The sequence below is a fragment of the Octopus bimaculoides genome, chromosome 11 (genome assembly GCF_046866305.1).
Source record: "Octopus bimaculoides isolate indiv1 chromosome 11, ASM4686630v1, whole genome shotgun sequence".
Classification (NCBI taxonomy): domain Eukaryota; kingdom Metazoa; phylum Mollusca; class Cephalopoda; order Octopoda; family Octopodidae; genus Octopus; species Octopus bimaculoides.
Window position 1 is genome coordinate 5,528,342 of NC_142938.1, and position 25,000 is coordinate 5,553,341.

The following is a 25,000-nucleotide window of genomic DNA, read 5'->3' on the forward strand; positions in this document are numbered from 1 at the left end:
CCCTAAGGTACCACTTTAGTTCACAAAAGGGCCAATCCGACGCATTCAAACGCACATATTGCTTCACTTTTCACAGAGAGTCATTTAAATACAATGAGCTTAGAGAGGCAGATCGTACAGAAAGTATTGCAGTAAATATTAAAGTTTCGCAAAATGTTTTATCGTATGTATCTATGTGTGTGTGTGTATGTGTGTGTGAGAGAGAGAGTCTGTGTGTGCATGTATATATATATATATATATATATATATATATATATATATATGTATACATATATATATATATATACATGTATGTATATATATATATGCACATATATATGTATATATATATATTTATATATATACATATTCATATATACACATATACATATATATACACACACACATATATACATACATGTATAAATATATAGATATGTGTATATATACATATTTATATATATACACACACATGTATATAGACCCACATGTATGTATGTATATATATATATATATATATATATATATATATATATATATATATACATATATATATATATATATATATATATATATATATATATATATATATATATATATACATACAGGTATATATATACACATGCATATGTATGCATATACATATGTATGTATATATATACATACAGGTATAAATATATATATATACATATATATACATATAGTATATATACATCAATGTATATGCATGAGGGTGCAAATACATATATATTTATATAGATGTATAAATATATTATGTGTATAAATATATATATATTTGTATGTATGTACATGTATGCATATGAGTGCGTATATAACGCATATGCTTATAACCATGAATGTGTTGTCTAGTTATGTATAACATCATAAGTCTACCTGTTCGTCACGTTGTGGATGTGTATGAAGATGTGTTTCATGACAGCCAATGTTTATGACTGCCAGCAAATGTTTATGACTGAACAACTGGTGTTTTACTCTGTATGTTTTTTGCATTCATGTGTCTATGTTTATGTTAACGTCTATACGAGGATATGTTTTTGGCGCATCTGTTATTTCATAGTTTACTACCAGTACTTTCAGCTCAGCAACTCCACTAAATCACCTCCTTAACTTGATTATAACTAATTTATCAAATTGTCTGACTTTGTCATAACGCCACTAGATATTCATGAGCATAAATATATCGTACTACTGCGATCTTTATTGTAAAATATTCTCGTAATGTATCACTACGATTTATAATCATGTCTGCTATCTGTGAGGGCGCGTGGGTGAGTGGTTAGGGTGCTGACGAATTTCTATTAATTTTCCTCAGTTATTACGGAAGTACTTCGTGCTTTTTTATGACTGCATTCTATGACACGTCGTAACTTGTCTATTTGGAAATCCTCTCAGCCCCTTGTGAAGCATAGGGCCGGTTTTCCTGGTTTCCATGGCGTATGTGTGTCCCCCCACCCTAGCTGGACGAGACGCCAGTCCTTCGCAGCTTCTTACTCAAGAGACAGAAAAAAAAGAGTGAGAGAAAGTTGGGGTGAAAGAGTACAACAGGGGTTTTTCTGTCTCTTCACGTTCTGAGTTCGTATCTCACCAAAGTCAACATTGCTTTTCATTCCTTCAGGTTCGATAAAATTAAGTTACAGTCAAGCGCTGTGGTGAATGTTATCGATTGTCCCCTAACTTCAAAAGTTGCTGGCCTTAAAATCAACAACGGACCAGCGTCCCGTTCAAGGGCAATGTTTTGATCTCGGGTAACTTATACTCCATGGAAACTGAATAACAAACAGGCTGTATGATTAACCAAACGATCTATTAGTTAATTGTTTCAATAACTTGCCAACTGACAATTAAAAAGAAGTGAAATTGAACCAGTGCGTGTATTTATTATTGGTAAAATGACCCTCCCGAGATAGGACAAAATATGTTTTAATGCACTCGCTCACATCAAGAATCTTGCAAACTAAATACAAAACGAAAAATAAAATAAGTCCAAAACAACTACAGTCTACCAACATGAAATCATAGACTCACATAGGTTCTGATGCTTCGAGCACCAAATAACAGGAAGCAAATGAAGTAAACAAAAATGTCATCAGTTCACCGCCATACACATACACACATACATACGTATCTAGATACGTATGTATGTATGCAGTATTTATATATATATATATATATATATATATATATATATATATATATATATATATACGTATATATATATATATATGTGTGTGTGTGTGTGTGTATGTGTATGCGTGGTCGATGACATTTTAGTTATATGTACATATATTTATATACATACAAATATATACATAAACATACATATATATATATTCATATATATATATATATATATATATATATATATATATATATATATATATATATATTCATATATATATATATATATATATATATATATATATATATATATATATTCATATATATATATATATATATATATATATATATATATATATATATATATATATATATATATATATACATATATATATATATATATATATATATATACATATATATAAATTAGAGAAAACAACTAAATGCACTCTCTCACATCAAGAATCTTTGAAACTAAATACAAAACATATTTTGTCCTATCTCGGGAGGGTCATTTTGATTGAGTTTTTACCTGTGAATTTGGATTTTTATTCCTAATATTATATATATATATATATATATATATATATATATATATATATATATATATATATATATATATATATATATATATATATATACATATATATACATATATATATATTCATAAACATGCTTTTCGCAATATTATTGAAGAATGTTTACTCCTGCTACTTTATGTCTTGTCCTATCTTATCGTTTTTACTCTTCTTTTCTCTCTATCTAAGGTGGATGGTATTGTCTTAAACACGGGTCGAGATGTTACCTTGAATTTACTGGAATCAAAGTCCAATTGTATATCAATACTAACCGGTCCAATATCCTATCGATATAGAGTGTCCCAACTGAAGATACATTTCGGAACCCTAGATTCTAGTGGCTCAGAACATACCATTAGTGGCCAATATTTTACAGCTGAGGTGAGTAGCTTATTTTCTCTATGTTTGTTAATGTTGGTTCGAAATAAAGTATTGTACACGACGGTATGATAGATTGATAATATCCTGGAATGTTGTTGATTGTTGGACAGGCTCTCTACACACTGAGTTCGATAAATATTACAAATGGTAGAGTTACCACAGCCATTGATAAAACAATAGACATATCTAGAACATGTAGTGTCTACATTCTGCCACTTCTGTCTTCCCTTTCTTTCTGTTTGTCTTTTTTTCCAGAATAGGTTCACACACACACACATACACACACACATACATACACACACATGTGTAACTACGTGCTTGTAAAGCGAACTTCTTAACCACAAAGCTATATCTGCACTATTAGATATATTCCCCCCCCCCCCCCAATGACTTCCCTCTCCTCACATGTTCACGTCACCAATCATGCTGATAGATAGATAGATAGACAGACAGACAGACAGACAAACAGACAGACAGACAGGCAGACAGGCAGGCAGGCAGACAGGCCGACAGACAGGCAGACAGGCAGACCGACAGATAGATAGATAGACAGACAGACAGACAGACAGACAGATAGATAGATATCTTTTTATTATAGCCACACAGGGCTAAATACAGAAAATGGACAAATTACAAAGTAGAGCTTTTGTGGGGGGGTTGATTTGGATCAAAAGGGATCGCGGGAAAAAAAAAAAAAAAAAAAAAACGTGGGGGGGGCGATCAATAGGGATCGTGTATCACAGTCGATGTAAAAAAACGGGGAACAGATTAGGTTTATCCGTGGAGAGAAAAGCCTACGGAAAAGACCACGGTCACCTCAGGCTTTTTTTTTTAAAGGTACATGAAAGTAAGTACCTTCTCTCTTTTTGTCTCTTTTTGTTACAAGTCTATGCTTAAAATGGTGTCGTCTTTCATTCTTACCATTCTTGCCACATTTACCCATTTTTTATTGAAACTTTCATTCGACAACACCTTCCTCTCTATCCTCATCCTCCTTTTCAAGTGGTACTTGAAAAAGTTGACGAGGGATTGACCAGAGAGGAAAGTGTTTGTTTGTAGACTTTTCAAACGCGTCCACCACACGCATTCTTTTGCCATAGCTATTAGTGTTACAAAAACCGTTTTTCCTTCCCGTTTAAAGGAAGGTGGCGGAACAATATTCACGATAGACTCGGCTGATAAGTGGGCTCGTCCCACACGCGACAACAGCCGTTCGACGAAGGTCCACAGCTCTGAAATATCTGGACACTGCACGAGTGCGTGCAGAACGGTTTCGTCGCTCTGACCGCATCTCGGGCAGGTCAGTCCGGTGGTTTTCGAACCGTGTCTGTAGATCTTCTCTCGAACTGGTAGTGCGTCTCGATAGCATTGCCAAGCCAGGGATCTCTGGAAATTATCCATAGGCCCCGGCCCGAACGTCGTCTTGAAAAGGCGGGTTAAGAATTTCTCGTCGACACCCAGGTTTGCCCCGAGAGTGTCGTCAGACCTCCCCTCCACTAGTCCTCTATAGAACGCATTGGTCGTTTGGAAGTTGCACAAGTTTGATCCCGGACGGCAGAGCTGTTGTAGAGCTTGGCGACACTCGCGGTGCCATTCGCCCAGTTTCGGTCTCTTCCTGATCCATGTTTGCAGTTCGGTGAGTGAGACGAGCTGCGGGAAGGCGTGCCTCACAAACGGCGCCCACACCTGTTCACCGTCGTCAATGAAGTTCCAGAGATGCCGCAGTCTCAGCGCATGTCTGCGCATCATTAACCACGGCATCCCCAGTCCTCCACGTAACGGTTTTTGACAGCAAATGGATCGCCTCACCATCGGAACGCCACCCTTCCACAGAAAGCGGAAAAGTATGCGTTCTAGTTTCGTGATGGTGGCATCGGGACAAGGCACGACGGTCAGGCGGTAATCGATGACTGATGCGATATACACATTAGCCACCTCCGCCCGGCCTTTTAGAGATAACTTTCTCTCAGCCCATGTTTGGCTGAGTTTGATCACTCTACTGGTGATCTCGTCCCAGTTCTTATCCATTTGGATAGATAGATAGATAGATAGACAGACAGACAGACAGACAGACAGACAGATAGATAGATAGATAGATAGATAGATAGATAGATAGATAGATAGATAGATAGATAGACACACAGACCTCGCAGACACACAGACACACAGACACACAGACAGACAGGCTGATAGATAGATAGATAAATAGATTGATAGATTGATAGATAGATCAGCAATACTACACCTGTATCTAAATACTTTGTTTGCATACATACAAAACGTCTATATGTATATAATTTATACATACATATACACATATATATGCATATATACAGTATGTATGCATATATTGAGATATTCATATACATTTATGCACACATACACTCATCAACCCATGTGTGTGTGCGTATGTGTGTTTGTGTGTGTGTATGTGTATGTGTTCGTGTGTGTATGTGTATGTGTTCGTGTGTGTGTGTCTGAGTGTTTCGCGTTTGTAAGTGTGTGTTTGTGGGTAGATGTCTGTGTGTGTGGTGCAGAGCATATATTACCACAGTTAAAGTATGATCGTCTGGATAATTCAACAATATATTTACCACAATTGCCCCTGCACTAGAATTATAGATTATAACATATTTTTATGTCTTCACAATTGACAGACGATGCAGAAATAAATGTCCATTTTGAAACTGTCATATTTCTTCTGGAAATTAGATCCATTATGAAGTCGTCTGCTTGTTTCCCTATCAATATCTAACGAGTGAGTGACGCTGTGGAGCTACCGCCACTCTCTCTCAACCGTCTTCGATATAATGTTTCCTATAAAACTCATGGAAAAAAAACAATCATTCTATTTACTAATATGTGTTAGCTACAGGAAATTATTGATTTAAATGTGTTTGTGTCATTCAGTCATGAAATTTTATTCCATAAGTTCAAATCCCGGGAGAGTTCAGTTGTTTTGGAAGGCCAAGCCATTTTCTGATAAACACACTGCATCTTTGTTTCTACTTTACTCGAGGCTGTTTCGTACAGTTGACTTGGCATGATTTGAACTCAGAACGTAAAACTGACAAACCGACCCCACTCCCAATTTCATGAATGGACACAAAGTGTGGGGTTGAACTCAATTATAACAACCCTATTATTCTACCAGTTGTAATTTTATAGATTTCAGATTGAGAATTAAAAGCTCTGAGATCAACAATTATACATATGAAGATATTCCTCACAAAACAATGTTTGTACAAACTTTAATACTTAGATACGTAAATAGGTTTTGCTCTGTAATTAACTCTCTGTAATTAACTGTGCTAAATAGCACAGCCTGCAAAAGGCATGTTTCATATTACAATTGTGCTTTAGGCACGATAGCCCATTCGATTAAAGAATTAGACTTAAGCCGTTGTCCGCCTTACTACATGCAAATGGTTCTGTGGTAATTTTAGTGGCGCCCCCTTCTGTTACAATCACACGAGATAGATCTCCGGTCTTAGAATATTTTCCTCTTTTCTTCGCTACCAGCGACGAAAGCCCTGAAACATACCATGGACCCTTGATTAATTACTGTAACTAAAGTAATAAACAGGTAGGGGAAAAGGACAAAAAAAAACGAAATTATAGGCTCTGGCAAGATGTAAAATCAGAGCGTGTAGTGACTTAACTAAATACATTTTCTCGAATGCTCTATCGATTCCGCCATTATTATCATAAAACTGATAGCAACAGCAACAACAACAACAACAACAACAACAGCAACAACAACTAGAACAGCAACAGCAACTACAATAACAACAACAATAATAATAATAACAACAACAAAAACACCAGTAACGACAAACTTGACATCTTCATATTAATAAATAAAAACAAAAGTGTTTTTTCTTTTTCTTTTATAAACTTTGTTCATTTACGTTCACATTAAGTCGCTTGTATTTCATACAGTTTCCTATCTCCACAGGTACACATCCTTGCCTACAACAGCGACCTCTACAACAACTTCACTCACGCTATTCATTCTCCACATGGATTAGCAACGGTCGCCATTTTTGCTACAGTGAGTAAAGAGGAAAAAAATATTAAATTATTCAAACTAAAATATTTCAAAAAAGAAAATAAATACATTAAAACATTATTAACTTTAAAACAATGTCACCTCTCTCTCTCTCTCTCTCTCTCTCTCTCTCTCTCTCTCTCTCTCTCTCTCTCTCTCTCTCTCTCTCTCTCTTTTCTTCTATTATTTACATAGTCGCCATTTTGATTTTCTTGCTTGTTTTGTCTTAATTTTTACTTATTTCATATTCTAATATTTTCATTACTTTTGTTGTTGTGTGTGTTTTCCTCTTCGTTGCAACGAAGCGTGAGTCAGTTTTCTGATGCAAAACACGGCTAAATGCCTAATTAAGTAAACCATTTGTTTATTTTCTTTACTTATTTACATTGTTTATAGACCTTTAATTCTTATATTTAGTATTTTAATTATTATATATTTCGTTACCATCATACACATTTTTTTGTCTTTATCATTCTATCGAATTTGATTTTCGTTGCTTCTTTTAATGTGTTTGCTTCTTTATGCAATGTTAGCTATAGACTTTTAAAGGTTCTTCGTGCCGTGAGTATATAAGAGTGTATATGTGTATTTGCTTAGAGGTGAAGCAAGAATGTCTAAATGTGTGTCTGTGCGTGTGTGTGTGTGTGAGTGTGTTGATGGGTGTGCGTGAGTCGGTGTGTGGAGCTGTTCATGTTGAATGCCATTATGCGAAGCTGGTATTGAGACGACTTTTCGTTTATCCGGCATTGATAACCGCTAGAAATTAGTAGCAATATTGTGATAAGGTTAATTGATCAGAGTAGTAACGCGTAACTGGTTTCTTCGATAAAACTTGATAGAGATTATAATTGAAAATAAACAAGTGCAGGAGCATGAAGGAGGAGGAGGAGGAGGAGGAGGAGGAGGAGGAGGAGGAGGAGGAGGAGGAGGAAGAAGAAGAAGAAGAAGAAGAAGAAGAAGAAGAAGAAGAAGAAGAAGAAGAAGAAGAAGAAGAAGAAGAAGAAGAAGAAGAAGAATATGTCTCAACAACCAAGAGCGGGTCTCTTCACTAAGTTGGGTCCTGTTGTCTGCATACATTGCAAAATATCAGGTGCAAATACTCCTGCACAGAGTTTAATATTTGCCTGACATTGTTTGGGTGTGCAAATTATTTCTAGCTAATATATATATATATATATATATATATATATATATATATATATATATATATGTGTGTAGAAGGTTGAAAAGGAACACACGTGTTGATATATATATGGAAAAAAGTCAAGGTAGAAAATGCTAAAATAATTTTATAAAAAACATTTCAGTATACCAGTTTCGGTCATTGAGACTTTTTCAACTGTAAGTATGAAAAACAATTACATTTTGGTAAAGCATTTTAAAAGAATATCTGCATAGTATTCAAATACAAGGGGCATTTTCCTTGTATCTACCTGTCTCTGTCTCTCTTGTTATATATATATATATATATATATATATATATATATATATATATATATATATATATACGTAACGGCCTCTCTCATTTTCCGACTATTAAATTCCCTCACAAGGCTTTGATCGACCTAGGGCTTTAGTAGAAGACACTGAACCCAGAATCAAGAGGTTTGGAGGCATGCTTCTTACCACACCGCCACGTCTGCACCTAAGTAGATATAAGTATTTTTAAGATATTAACTTCCTTAAATGAGGTAAATAGTCTAAAAGTTTCTAATCTTATTAACGAAAACTCCGCTCACACATTTTAAGATTAAATTACTTAGTGGCGTCATCAGTCTGATAAACAATAGTTAAGTTAATGTTAATGTAGTTAACGTAAAGAGCATTAAAAACAGTAGCAAGAAAGAATGACAGAAAAAGAAAACAATATTACCTGTTGACTAATATTAAAAGACTCATTAAATTTAGTTTTCATTGCTAGGTGTAGAAAATAAAATTGCTTGAAGAATACATGATGGAGAGACGCCATTCTCGTCGTTGACTGATCTATATTATTCTACTATCGTCTACAAATAAACAGCTTTAAACAGACATTATGTTAAATGTGGAACAAAATCAAAGAATTCGATTTGTATTTGGTTTGCAAGATTCTTGACATGAACTAGCGTGTTGAAACAGATTTTTTTAGAATGTCAGGAAGGTCATTATGCCAATAATAAACACACGCACTGGTTCGGTTTCACTTTGATTTTCGTTAATTGGTTAGCTGTTTAAGCAATTAGCTAATCGCCAACATTATGTAACTGAAGTGGTCGCAGAAGGCGACGAAAAGTTTTTAGAAAACACAACTGACTAATTAAGTGAATGAATAATCAAACGTTCGATTAGTTTATTGGTTAAATAGCTGACCAAATTATGAATAATAAAGAAGTGAAATTCAGCCTGTGCGTGTATTTATATTTGGTATAAGGACCTAATTTTTCAGCTTGTTGAAGTATGGTACATATTCCATCAGTCTTTTATCCAAACGTAAATAACCTAACACTAGTGATGAAGCAGCAGGGGTATAAAAACATATACAGAAGCACACACTTACACACACGTATTTAAGAATAGGATTCCACACAGTTTCCGTCTATCAAATTCATTCAGAAGGCATTAGTCGAGGTTAGTAGAATACACTTACCTAAGCTGCCGTATATGAAGACTGACTCCCAAAACACGTCGTTAAAAAGCGGATCTCTTAACACCACAGCCATGCCGGCGCCTATACACAGCCATTCCTGCGCCTAAACATAGTTATGCGAGCGCCTATACGCCGCCAGGCCTGCACCTATACTCAGACATATTGCGCCTGTACACAACGATTGCTACGCTAGACACAGTCATGCCTGCGTTAACTATTGCAAGAGTTAATGTTGATGTCTAGTGATGAGAAATAGTAGGGGGAAAAAATTTTTCCGTCTGCTGATATCTTTGAAATCTGTCTTACGCTAGTCACACACTAGTCAAACTAGTCAATCTGCTAAATAAAACCGAAAGAAAAAGCACAGCACATTTAGCAATGATTCATGTACAAATAACGAACAGATTCAGAAAAGCTACGATGAAACATTAACTTTTGGCAATAACTATTCAGAAGAGATTTATGAACATAGCGACACAAAGAAGAAACTATTTCAGTCTTCCAGTCACAGACTCTAGGAGAAATTTAATACAAATTACCACCTTGAAACGTGTGTTAGTGTAAACGTGTATACAAGAGTGAGCGGTTGTTTACATATGTGTGAATACATTGTGGATAAATATATAAGTATGGTTATATAACACATATAAGCGAACGTACACACAGCTACATCCATATTTACATGCACACACACACATATAAAAGTCCGTGTGTGTGTGAATGTGTGTGTGTGCGTGTATGTGCGCGTGTATGTGCGCGTGTATGTGCGCGTGTCTCTATGTATGCATAATAGATATATAGTTAGGTAGGTAGGTAGGTAAGTAGGCAGGTAGATAGATAGATAGATAGATAGATAGATAGATAGATAGATAGATAGATAGATAACCTATTCTGAAAAATATAATTATAACAACAGTTATTATTGCTATTGTTGTTGTGGTTATTATTATTATTATTATTATTATTATTATTATTATTATTATTATTATTATTATTATTATTATTATTATTTGCTCATCTAATAACGACAATAATAATCATATCGCTATCATCATCGCAATTACCATTGATATCGGCACGCTTAACATGATCAGGAGCAACACGTTCGTACAAAGCTTGAAGGAGATATAAAATAATTGGTCTAAAGTGTTGTTGTGTGAGAGAATATATACGAATGTTTGGAGATAAAAAATGTGACAGAGAGAGAGAGAGAGAGAGAGAGAGAGAAGATGGAGGATCAGTAGGAGGAGAGGAGTGGGAGAATAAGGAAATATAAAAGAGCATTGTCATACGTTTCTGGGCGTGGATGTGTATATATATATATATATATATATATATATATATATATATATATATATATATATATATATATATATTTATATGTATATGTATGTGTATCCATGCATGTATATATATATATAGGCATGTATGAATTTATATATGTATATATGTATCTAACTATCTGTATATATATATATATATATATATATATATATATATATATATATATATATATATATATATACATATATATATAGATATACACGCGTAAATATACATCCACACGCACATATAAAGGTATATATGTACCTATGTATACATCTATAATGATATGTGTATATGTACATACATGTATATATCTGTGTATATATACATATATATATATATATATATATATATATATATATATATATATATATATATATATATATATATATATATATATATATATACATACATATATATACATATATATATATATATATATATATATATATATATATATATATATATATATATATATATACATATATATATATATATATATATATATATATATATATATATATATATATATATATATATATATATACATATATATATATTTATAAAATAAAAGGATGAAAATGCCCATAGTGTACATCGATTTGATGCATGTTTTAATATATTTGAAGAGGAGGAGGAGGAGGATGAGGAGGAGAAGAAGAAGAAGAAGAAGAAGAAGAAGAAGAAGAAGAAGAAGAAGAAGAAGAAGAAGAAGAACCCTTAATTTTTCCGCACAAGGCCTGCGGTTTTGAAAAGTGGGGGACAGCAAATCTATTGGTCACTGTACTTGACATTTTCTTCACTCCAAAAGAATAAAAGAGAAAGCTGACCAGAGCAAGATTTCACTTCAAAACATAAACGGCTGGAAAGCATTTGGTCCGTTCTTACTCTACTTTCATCAATCTTTCCAACCTGTCCACTTTCCGATTCCTTGAGCTTAAGAAGGGTAGCTTAATCGACATCTGTTTATCGTCTGCACAACGTCCAGTCGCGCAGCCAGAAAATCTTTGCCTCCTTCATTCAAATGGCGTTCTCTGGCTAATTTAATGTCTTCCAGCTTTCATTTCGACTTGAATTGTAGTTGAAGTTACACTGCCAATTGCATCTATATTAAAATACGAACCATATTGTGATGCTATGGTTTTGGCACGCCTCAAACCATCTGTCATTAGTCGTGAGTATCGTGTTGCAATGTCCCATATATTGGGACAGCAGTCAATAGTTACGTTTGTCTTACACCAGCTCGACTATTTCCTCGTCTGGTCATCGGTTACACTCCCGCATTGGCTGTCAAATTCGATGGACATCACTACACACATCAGTCAAGCTTCTTTTAGTTGCTACTTTGATCGTACACTGAAAGTTCCACTTAATTTCTTACCTTTTATTTGATAAAATTGCCAGTGAAAGCAGGAAGAAATTTTCACAAACCTTTTCCGACAAGTGTCGCATTTTCAAAATTCTCTGCACGTAACGTTAGCAAATTTCTTTTTGTGGTTTTCTGAATCGTGGAAACTTCGATCGTCAACGGAATTTGTATTTACATTGCAAATCCATTCGTTGATGATGCCGTGAATGTTCCGAAGTACATGTTTGTAACTGCGTCTGGTTGTTAAATTATCGGTAAATTTTTTTCTTTGCGTTTCCTTTGTATTTTTCTATATTTTTATTTTTACAATTTTCAACAAAATATTCTTAGTAATTGTTTGAGGCGTGAACGTAAAGTAACAGCTTGACAAGAGAAAACGCAAACTTAAATGACAAAAAGAAAAGCATCAACAAGGAACTCACCCTAGTAACGCCGGAAAGCCACTGAGGATTCTTCGATATCAGCCAGCTCAAGATAAAAGAAGGTATAGTAGAGGTATGTGACAAAACTCAGTGCTTCCTTGCTCGACAAATGTATCCGGTAAAGGGCTATGAAATGGAACATAGCATAGATTGAGGAGTTCCTATATACATCCGGAAGAGGACATGGTTGAAGCCGTGGCCGTTGTGTAGCAGGAGTTGATGCCTATCAACCAGGTCATATGAAAGTGTCATCCGTCTCCAGTACCCAACTGGTACTTAATTTATCAGCCCCGAAGGGATGAAAGGCAAAGTCGACCTCGGCGGAATTTGAACTCAGAACGTAAAGGCAGACGGAGTACCGCTAAGCATTTCGCCTGGCATGCTAACGTTTCTGCCAGGTCTCCGCCCTGCTCCGTGTGTCAAATTATGAGCAAAATAACTGCCAAAGTATTCGAACTTATATATGATGGAATGTTGCTCCTCTCTGCTCAAATGTGTGCTTATGGCGTCTGATATTATTTTATACTTTTAATTCATTTTTACATATAATTCATTAATATAAACTTATTTTTAAACACATTTTAGCTATGTTCTTTTTGCTGTGCTCTTTTTAAACTAATAAATTTCATGGCTTTTTGTTTTTTGCTCTTTTTTCTCGTTTCAGATTGGTGATAAACCAAACAATGAATTCGAAGTGCTTTCAAAAGAATTTCAAAATATTTTATTTAAAGGTAAGGAGTACTGTACCGAAAAGTAATATAATCAATTCCATAATTAGCAAAATAAACCACACAAAGTTTACAGTCGAAATGTTTTGGGCCAATGACCCATCCATGTTTTCAAGTTTACTGAGCTTTTGTCTTCACCTTCCTTATATTGCTATTTTTATCACATTGCAAGGCACTTTACGGTGGTATGATCACTGCTTATTAGTACGTAGCACCACACTCCATAAATTGCTTAATTTCAGAAACTGGTATCTCTCGGCTATGTCTCTGCTTATGAAATTATCCCGGGCGTTTCTTTCTGTAAATCTCTGAGTGGACTTTGCGCTATACTTACAGTTAAATTTGGGGTCGTAAATTTCATTACTGAAAAGCAAGCCACAAGACAGCAGTGACCAAAATGAAGCTTGTCGTCGTAGGTTTGGTTTCATATCTTATTAGGTCTCATAATAGATATAGTATCTACTAATATTGTCATAGCGAATTACTTTACAAGGATCGAGAAATATCGGTTGTCGAGTGTATACTGACGTCTAAATTAATAGCATTTACGATCTAACAATCATCGATCCTTGTAAAGAGCCGACAAAATACCTGGAGTAAAAATATTGGTCTTTGAAAGATTTAGCTGACTCTAGAGTCAAAAATATGGCACAGGCGACTCCAGCCATTCAGCTCTGAACGACGTGACAGTAATAACATACATTAATTGCTGTTATAACCAACTTTAAATGAACGTAACCCGAAACGGAAATGAAATCATCAAATCACCTCATTTATATCTGATTTCTACTATTTTAACTACTTTTCAGTCACCAATTTACTTCAAGTACCTCGAAAACCATTTTATCAGGCTGAAAGTTGGCCACAAGGCAATAATTTTCTATCTGTCTTCAAAATTGTACCATAACTTAGGTGAAAAGATTTGGTCGGTGTTGACTTCGACAATACCATTGTATCACCATCTATTCTTAATAGTGATCTCTTTCTCTTTCTTTCTTTCTTTCTCCCCCCTCTCTCTCTATCTATCTATTTATCTATATTATATATATATATATGCATATATATATATATATATATATATATATATATATATATATATATATATATATATATATATATATATACATATATATATGTGTGTGTGCGTGTGTGTGTGTGTGTGTGTGTGTGTGTGTGTATGTGTGTGTGTGTATATGTCTGTTTGTCCACCTATCTATCTGTCTGCCTGTCTGTCTGTCTGTCTGTCTATCTATTTATATATCCATCTATCTATCTATCTACCTGTTTCCCCATTTGTCTTTACATAAGCCCATCTATAAATCCAGTGAATTTGAAGTGTTTTCAAAACCTTTATCAATATGTTCATTTCTGACATGTTAAATATTTGTATATAGCCATTTCAATATTGTTTGTGTGTGTCTGTGTCTCTGTGTGTGCATGTGTGTGAGTACACGCGTGCATATACCATACATATTGAGAGTTTCATTAATAGCTGCGTTAAACTTGCTTCTCTAAGAACTCTATGCTTCTAGCTAATAAGGAATTTGTTAACGCCTGGCAATGATTTTATGAAAGTATCTATGGATATATATGTGGCGGGCGAGAAGACGCATGGGTTAGAGGCTAGAGTATTGGTCTCCCAATCATAAGGTAATGAGTTCGATTCCTGGACCGGGCTGCATGTTGTGTTCTTGAGCAAGACACTTTATTTCATGTTGCTCCAGCTCACTCAACTATAGAAAGAAATGAGTGGCGATATCACTGGTGCCAAGCTGTATCGGCCCCTTTGCCTTTTCCTTTGGGCAACATCGGTGCCGTGGAGAAGGGAGGTTGGTATGCATGGGTGACTGCTGGTCTTCCATTAAAACAACCTTGCCCGGACTTGTGCCTCGGGGGGCGGGGACTTTCTAAGTGCAATGCCATGGTCATGAATGACCCGTTCTACATCTCTTAAATATTATTCACGTAATTGCCATGTCTAAAATTAAGCAATTTCAAGAGTGTGCTAAAAAAATGTACGTTATTTTTGGCAGGTCAAGAAAGAAATATATCGGAAATATTACTAGCTGACCTTCTACCCCAAACGGAACGATATATGACCTATGAAGGTTCGCTCACACAACCCGGCTGTCAAGAGACCGTGACGTGGATATTGCTAAACAAACCCTTATACGTCACAAAAGAGCAGGTAAACAAGTACAGGTGTTTCTAATCATTGTATCATTCTCTTAATTTTTAAAACTTTAATTCGCTCTCTCTTCTTCTCTCTCTCTCTCTCTCTTTATGTCAGTATCTCTGTCTTTATACATACATTTATTTTTGTTTTATCTTATATATATATATATATATATATATATAACTGTGTAGCTACCAACATTTGCTACACATTGTTTATCGCTGTTCATATATTCATATGAATGTGATGATGGCCAAAATTTGGCGTGTCGTAATATTGAAAGCATGGAAATGTTTAAAGGATAAAATGGAATGGAATGATTTTATTGTTAATATAACCGTCATTTGAAAAATAGTGATGTTTGGCATTTAGAACAGAGTAGACAAAATTATACAAAAATATACGGAATATCCGTATAGAGTGACAAAAATTTCAAATGTTTAATAATTGCGCGTTTTAAAATTCAGCATTTCATATGAAATTATTGGATATATTCAGATGTCATGGAAAACTTTAGAATCTTAATAATGTTCTTCCAAATGTCAGAATTTACGATCTTTTAGGATGTTTATTAGAATTAGAGTCATTCATTTGGTGGAGGTAATTGGAAAGTATTTTGACGCCTGCTTACTATAGCCATCAATCTCTGATCTTTTTTTTTAAACCATACATTTCTTTAAATACAATTAATAGTTTTTAAGTTAAGCAAAGTTGGCGCATCTATTAGGACGACCTCTATCACGTACGTATGTAGAATCATAGCAAAAAGGAAAAGGAAAAATGACCATTGAATTTGTTTCTCTTAAGAACCAAATATATTTGGAACGCTTAGTGGAGTATCTCAGATGTATAAATATACTGATAGAAAAGTAAATTTAAGATAAAACTCAGTGAATCCACTTTAAGTTGTGAGTGTACGGCTATTATTCGATTGAATCGTAGAACAATACAGTGAAGCGTTTTGAAAAGTGTTTTCCATCAATCTGGTTTTTATTTAGCGCAGTGCAATTACAGGTAGGAGGAGAAATTATATTGTTGTTGATAGGAAATGTTTTGGTTAACTGAGCGTGTAAACATTTTACATGCTGACTCGCTTACGTTAATTGAATATCAATTTAAATCTTATGATTTCTATGATTTACCAGAAAATGAAAATAAATTTAATTTAAAAAGTCTCCTGTAGTATGTGTACGTACTTTATCGTGCTTTATAAATCGCTCTAATAAATACACTGCTGTACAGATTCTTGTATGCATGTAGTTATTGATGCAGGAACTGATATACATATAGCAGCAGAAACGAGAGTACAGTATGTATTTATACGTGTATATTTATAGTGTGTATTTGTAGTGTGGGTGAGTGTACGTGTGAACACAACATAGATTTCTGTCTGTTGCACAAAACCATTCAGAGGTTACAAGCAGCAGTACCTCTTCCATATTAAGCTAAAAACAGAAAGAGTAACAAACGAATGTGGGCCCTGCAAAGAAGGCAAGCTAAGAGCTGGAAATCTCTAAAGAAAAGGGGAAATTCTTGTCCATTTTAAAGATTGCCGACCACTTTCCTTTGGCAGGTAATCTTCTGTCTGATAGCTGCAGTGGGAAAATATGTGTTATGGGTCTAACTGAAAGGGCTAACGTGAAACACTTTTCTTTTTGCCTAAGCTCATCGTATTTTTCACCGTTTCCTTGACGAAGTGTTGGCTGGAGAAAGAGATGCTGGCTTCCCTTAAATTTATGTAAGCGCAAGAAGAAGAAAGACATAAGCAAAGCTCAAAGTGACTGATTTAATATCAGCTGTATGTTTGGAGGCTAAATATTTCAGCTGGAGGATGGCATTTATCCTTGGTATTCAGATAATTTTTATTGATTCAGGATGGCGATCTTTTCTAGGGACATAATAGAACTTACTGCGTAGGTTTTCACGTTCATATTTTCCTTATTCATTTGAATTCAATATAAACCACCATAACATGCATGTTTAATGTCATCCTCTCCGTTACTTTTGTGGCAAATATATGAAATCGTCCACATATATTATAACTATTATTATTATTGTTGTTGTTGTTGTTATTATTATTATTATTATTATTATTATTATTATTATTATTATTATTATTATTATTATTATTATCTTAAGGCGGTGAGCTGGCAGAATCGTTAGCACGCCGGACAAAGTGCTTACCGTCATTTCGACCGTTTTTACGTTCTGAGTTCAAATGCTGTCAATATCTACTTTGCTCTTCTTCCTCTCAGAGTCAATGAAATAAGTACCAGTTGTACACTGAGGTCGATGTAATCGACTCCTTCCCTTCCGAAAAATCTTTCAGGCCTCGTTTCTATAACAGAACCGATTGTTATTGTTATCATCATCGTCGTCATCGTCATCGTCGTTGTTGTTCGATTATTGTTATTCCTCCAAGAATTCCAGAATCTCTTCTACAATAAGGATTTGAGTTTGCTAGTTTCTCGGTTTTGCCTATAAACTGAATATGTTATATCAGAAAATGAAATTGAGAATGGAACGCATATAAGTACTATTTATCATAAAGAACCCAATTTATAAAGCATTTAAACTCTTGAGAGAAACCTACCGTTTTTATTTTGTAGTTAATCTGTTTTCATTGTGAGGGGAATATTGCTGCTTTAATACGCCTAGTAGAATTCCATAATCTATCTGATAGAATTTTCCTGCAAACCATCCCCTGGTGATTCTTTTAATAAAGAAACTTTTCATATATGTCATGAGTGTTGCATTGACCTTACGAGTCTGCTGTTCCGTATCTGGTATAGATAAAATAACAAGAGAATTTAACCTGTAATTTCATGTCGTTATAAATGAAAAACCTAATGTGGATTCCGCCGAAGGCTTTTCTCAACAAAATCGCATTTCCACGAAGAACATCGTAGATAAAATACAGCATGAATACATGTATGAATATTAATGTTCTTTCCATTATTTTTGTGGAGATAATACAGACAATAGATAGGAAAATTAGATTGTTTACGATTCTTTGTTCACTCTTCAAATTCTGTTGGGTTTTCATTTGCCTATCAACCTAAATAAAACGATTAAAGATGTTCCAGGAATATATGATCTTTTAATAAATTTATTGGAAATTCGTCTTCGGCAAAATTGTTCACGTGAAAACAAAGGCCAATCATTTAATTATTATTCTTGTTTTTCATTTAACATTGCGTTGTTATTCTGCTGATGTTGGATATATCGATGCATCCCGCAGTCTTCGGTAACTCGTATTTTGAATAGTCCTAACTGTGCCAACTCAAAACAAAAGCTTTCTATTGGGCTAAGAATTTCGCTTCGATATATATCTTCAAATAACAGTATAAAATGTTTGCCTCTGTCTCTGAAGCTGCCATATCAACCGGGATAGAAAATTTACAGCAATTTCAAATCATTTCGATTATATTTTAGGTTCTGTTTTATTTTGTTTTGTTTTTTTAATATTTTTCTCATTTCTTTTCTTGTTACTGTGGTGGTGGTGGTGGTGGTGGTGGTGGTGGTGGTGGTGGTGGTGGTGGTGGACGAGGAAGAGGTCGTTGTGGTGGAGGAGAAGGAGGAGGAGGAGGAGGAGGAGGAGGAGGAGGAGGAGGAGGAGGAGGGGGAGGAGGAGGAGGAGGAGGGACAGGGGAATGAAGATGAGGAGGAGGTGGAAGAGGTGTATGAGGAGGAGGGAGGAGGAGGAAGAGGGAGAGATGGATGCAGATGAGGAGGGGGTGGAAGAACTGGAGGAGGAGGAGGAGGAGGACGACGACGACGACGAGGAGGACGAGGACGACGATGACGACGACGACGATGACGATGACGACGATTCTTTATGAGAGACAAGTTTGGTTACTTAAAGGGCTGCAAACATCGGTTGATAAATTCGTTTCTGAACTCGTCCAGACCCCCACCCGTTCTAGCACCACAGCCTATCTTTAAGTCACTTGATGACTAACAGCTTCAAAGACGTTGCGACATTCCAGACCGGTTCAATACCATGGCTTTGCTTCTGCGTTCACCGGCTTCACATTATTTGACACTCACTTGTAAGCTTAAGTTCTATAAAAATATAGAATTTCGTTTTGGTTTACACTTGGACAATGTTTTATTTAAACTGTTATAACGTTTATGATTATAAATAATTGTTTATTGACTGGAATGTGTGTGTTTGTGTTTGTGTGTTTGTGTGTGAGTGTGTGTGATGGTGTGTGTGTTTCAATAGTGTGTTTGTGTATTTGTGTTTTTGTGCGTGTGTTTGTGCTTGTGTGTGAGTGTGTGCGTTTGTGTGAGAGTTTGTGTGTGTGTTTGTATGTATATATGTTTGTGTGTGTTTTTGTACGTGTACGAATGTGTGTGCGTTTGTGTGTACGTTTGTGTGTGTGTATGTGTGTTAGTGTGTGTTTGAGTATGTGTGTATATGTGTATGTGTGTATGTGTGTGTGTGTGTGTTTGCGTGTGTGGCGTATGCGTGGGTGCGTGCGCTTGTGGATCATTTTATTGATTCAGTGAATACATATTTTGAATAATTTATTAGGGTTTGAAGTATTGACATTGATGGTTGTTATGTTTTGCCCTTTTCTTCTTGGAGAATAATTAATTTAAATTTATATTTTGTTATTGTTTTGGTAGTTTTTTTTTTTTTAGAGTTTGAGACGCTAGTTTGGGTTTGTCATTATTATAAGGGTTTATTCGATTACACGGGAATGATTGCATTGGGAATTTGGGGCTTCATAAATTATAGGGATATTTTAAAGGTCTATCATATTGCTTCTGTTTTTTGTTTTTTAATTGGGGGTAAACGTAGAAACTATGACTTTGGTGTTCTGGCTTCTGTGCACGAAAATAATCTCATCATAGTTTAGGAATACTCCTAGATCTTACCTCCTCTTTAGGAATGCTCCCAGATCTTACACAACACTTAGTTTTTCCAGAGTAAAATGTCATCGTCATCAACCCAGTCATTGTGATGACATTTAAATCTCCTAGCAGCAAGTTTTTTATCCATTTGTTAATCCTTTCCTTTGAATATATCACCATTGGCTTAAGCGTACCCCTGTCCACCATAAATATATGTATGATATTAAATTGCCGTTTGATGTCGGCCGAGGCCGCTCGCGTAAAAAGTCTTTATTCTTTAATGTCAAGTGTACAGATTTATGGGAAATAGAAAATATGTACATGTGTTTTTTATCCACATTGCTAATTTTTTCAGAATGAAAATCATGCTGTTTGGTTTGTTATCTTCGAAATTAGGCGGCAGATTCAGAGATATGCTAATTTTCCTTGTAGATATTCCACATCATCTATTTTTGCCACATAGCATTCCTGGGAGGATCGTAGAGGTTGTCTTCAGGTCAGAACACTTCCCTGTTGGAATCTCAAGCGTGACCGACTGAAAAAGAGTATCATCCAGCCATATAGAAGCAGACGTAGCTGTGTGGTAAGAGGTTTGCTACTCAACCACATGGTTACGGGCTCGGTTCCATTGCATGGCACCTTAGTCAGCTCTCTTCCACTGTATTCTCGGACCGACCGAAGCTTTGCGAATGGACTCGGTAGACGTATATATATATATATATATATATATATATATATATATATATATATATATATATATATATATATATATATGTATATATATATATATGGACATCTCTCTTATGTGTTAAAATGTACACTGTATGTATTTATATGAATAATATATAGTCTATTGACTAGTTTTTTTTCTTTTCCCTAGACCACTGGTAGCAAAAAGAATTTCTAAATTTTTTTGCTACCCTGAAATTTATTAATAATATATATATATGTGTGTGTGTGTGTGTGTGTGTGTGTGTGTGTGTGTGTACATCCTTAAGGAACTTAACGGTTCGGCAAAAGAATTCCAGCACTACAGAAAAAATAAGTAGTTCTGAGTTCGCTTTGTTTAGCTACACTTTTCAAGATGATGCCCCAGTATGGCAGCAATCCAGACAAAATACCAAACCATTAATTTTAAAAGTACCCGTATATAAAGACCTTTTCCTCTTTAAACCAGCGGTTCAACATTTTAACAATGTTTAACATTGAATAAAATTTCACCCTTTTATATCTACCTCTGTAATATATTTACGGCCTGATAAACAACTTTAAATAAAAACTGCTTACTTTCTTTCTTTTCTTTCTTGACATTCACGCCCGCCTACCTGATTCCTTATTCTTTCACATTTAAACATTTTACCATAAACAAGTCTGACCATAGCCTCCATCAATTATCTTTGGCGTTCAATCCTCAGCCATACGCATCATTGTATCAATCTAGCTCGTGACCTCTTTTCTAAAATATTTAAAGACCAGACTGTTTCTTTCGAACTTTGCCCCTCTCAACACCGTTTCTGTCAATTATCTTTGTTTCACTCATCAATTACGCTTCATACATTCAATCTAACCTCTCACCTCATCACTAACCTATTTACTACAAACGGAAAACTCAAAAGACCAGACCTACAATCATTTTTCTTTTCTTGGATTTCATAAATTGAAAAGCACTATAATCAATTCAAGATGGCTGCACACATCGGTGCAGTAGTGTCTGTGTGGTAAGAAGGCGGCGAGCTAGCAGAATCGTTACCCCGCCGGGCGAAATGCTTAGCGGTATTTCGTCTGTCGTTACGTTCTGAGTTCAAATTCCGCCGAGGTCGTCTTTGCCTTTCATCCTTTCGGAGTCGATAAATTAAGTACCAGTTACGCACATTCCTCAATATTCTTGACCACAATCGAGAATTAAAGATAACAAGTTTGACCTTTTCATCAACGACTCCTCTTCTAAAAGATCGAATGATAGAGCTGGTTTATAACTGCTCCAGAATCTACAGGCTTATCATCCTGCCCTACATCACTCATAAATACGGTTCGGGGATACTTTTTAATTTCCCCATTCGTTTCAGTGATGTTTCACTAACACGCTGAGTGCACGGGAATTCGTACAGGAGGTTTTATGATAACCTTAAATCGCTCATTAATCCCAAACATTCCACTATCACTCGGCAGCGAGGCCATTCAGTTTAAGCATCCCGAGGCCATATTCATAATCGACATGAAGCAAGATGCTAGTGTTGTAGGTGGCAGCACAGTAATCAACCAACTCTTGCATTTGATCTTTAGAAAAGGAGGTGATAAAAGGTTAAGCTCTCTATCTTCTGATGATCCAAGTAGCACCATGTCGTCTGCAAATATCATTCGACCAATTCTACCCCACCCCCGCCACCAATTGTGATGTCACTTCCACTCTAAACAAAACCATGATCGATGCCCTTTTCCTTTTTACTAAGCTATACAAGACTCCTAGGTCTCCCTTGAATTATTAGATGTGTTTATGAACCTCTTTGGGTCTCAGGTCCTTATTAAAGGGTTGCCTGTGATGTCTGACATATAACGATTTAAGAGACGCTAAACTAGCGAGGCGCAAGACAGAAGAAAGGGTTGCTGCTCACAACAAGAAGACAAAGAAGACAAAACTAGACAGAACAAAGCAAAAGCTAATTTCTAAAACTGAAAAGAAATAAAGGACGGACAAGGTTATTTGAGTTTGATAACGTTGATGTTGTCTTTCAAACGAGATGAAGGTTTTTTTTCTTTTTTCTTTTTTCAGCAGAATATGAAAGGTAAAAAGATCGGACAGACAAATGAGTTCTTTAAGGATGACAACATTACAGTTGTTGCTGTTATTGTTTTTGTTGTTGATGATGTTATTTTCATCATCAACACCATAATTATTATCATTATAATTATCATCATCATTATCATTATTGTCATTATTATTATCATTATTATTATTATTATTATTATTATTATTATTATTATTATTATTATTATTATCATTATCATTATTATTATTATTATTATTATTATTATTAGTATTATTATCATTATTGTCATTATTATTATTATTATTATTATTGTTATCACACATTATTATTATTATTATTTTCATTATTATTATCACTACCATTAATATTGTTGTTGTTGTTGTTACAGCGCTATGTAGTAGTAGTAGTAGTAGTAGTAGTAGTAGTAGTAGTAGTGGTGGTGGTGGTGGTGGTGGTGGTGGTGGTGGTGGTGGTAGTAGTAGTAGTAGTAGTAGCAGCAGCAGCAGCAGCAGCAGCGTTTCGTTATTGCCTTGCCTTGCTTTGCTTTGCTTTGCCTTGTCTTGGTGATATTCGGTGAGGTGGTGGTGGTGGCATCGGAGGTGGGGGGGGGGAGGGGTGGCGGGTGAAAAACTTCGGAGATTGACTGGATGCAATGAAGCGTTTTAAATTGCAGTTGAGGTTGTAATTATGGCAGAATCAAAGAACTCTTTAGTGTTAGGAGGTTTATTGAACCACTTCTCTATGGCAAATGACTTAATTCCTTTCTTCCTTTCTTTCTTTTCCTGCTCTATGTATCTTGGTATATCTCAAGCAAGCACGCGTGTGCATATGTGGTGTGTGTTTATGCGTACTTCTGCATGCATGTGTGTGTATCTATGTACATATATCTATATACGTATACATGTATATATATATATATATATATATATATATATATATATATGTATATATATATATATATATATATATATATATATATATATATATATATATATATATACGTATATATATACATATATGTGTGTGTGTGTATGTGTGTCTGTGTATATATATATATATATATATATATATATACAGAGACAAGCAGGCCGACAAACAGATAGACAAAAGAGACAGACATATATGTGTGTGTGTGTGTGTGTGTGTGTAACTATGTGTGTACATCTATCTATCGATTATATATATATATATACATATATATATGCACATACTATACACACACACATGCACACATATATACAAATATACATATATACATAATGCGGACACACACACATATATACATACATACATGTGTTTGTGTGTGTGTGTGTGTGTGTTTGTGTTTCTATGTTATGTTTTGCTATAGTCGTATATCTAATAATATAAAAGACCACTTACTTCTTCATGTTAGCTTCTCAAATACAAGGGAAATAATTCTATGATTAGCTCAGTCCTCTTGATGCTGTATGAATGCACCGATTCTCTCTCTTTCACTTACTCTTCCCCCCCCCCTCTCTCTCTCTCTATCTCTCTCTCTCTACATATATATTTATATTTATATCTATTTTTTTATCTTTATCTATCTCTCTGTCTTTCTCTCTATCTCTGGGCC

The 25,000-nt window shown here is 34.9% G+C and overlaps 1 protein-coding gene across 1 annotated transcript in view; it reads left to right on the top strand.

The window, feature by feature from the left end:
• Positions 1 to 25,000, top strand: part of LOC106868317 (carbonic anhydrase-related protein 10-like) — a 636,113-nt gene that overhangs the window by 573,238 nt on the left and 37,875 nt on the right. Inside the window, exons 4-7 of the mRNA XM_089359237.1 lie at positions 2,886 to 3,077; positions 7,036 to 7,131; positions 13,536 to 13,602; positions 15,633 to 15,787. Of these exons, the coding sequence (XP_089215363.1) occupies positions 2,886 to 3,077; positions 7,036 to 7,131; positions 13,536 to 13,602; positions 15,633 to 15,787 (510 nt within the window). The remainder of the gene's footprint in view (positions 1 to 2,885; positions 3,078 to 7,035; positions 7,132 to 13,535; positions 13,603 to 15,632; positions 15,788 to 25,000) is intronic.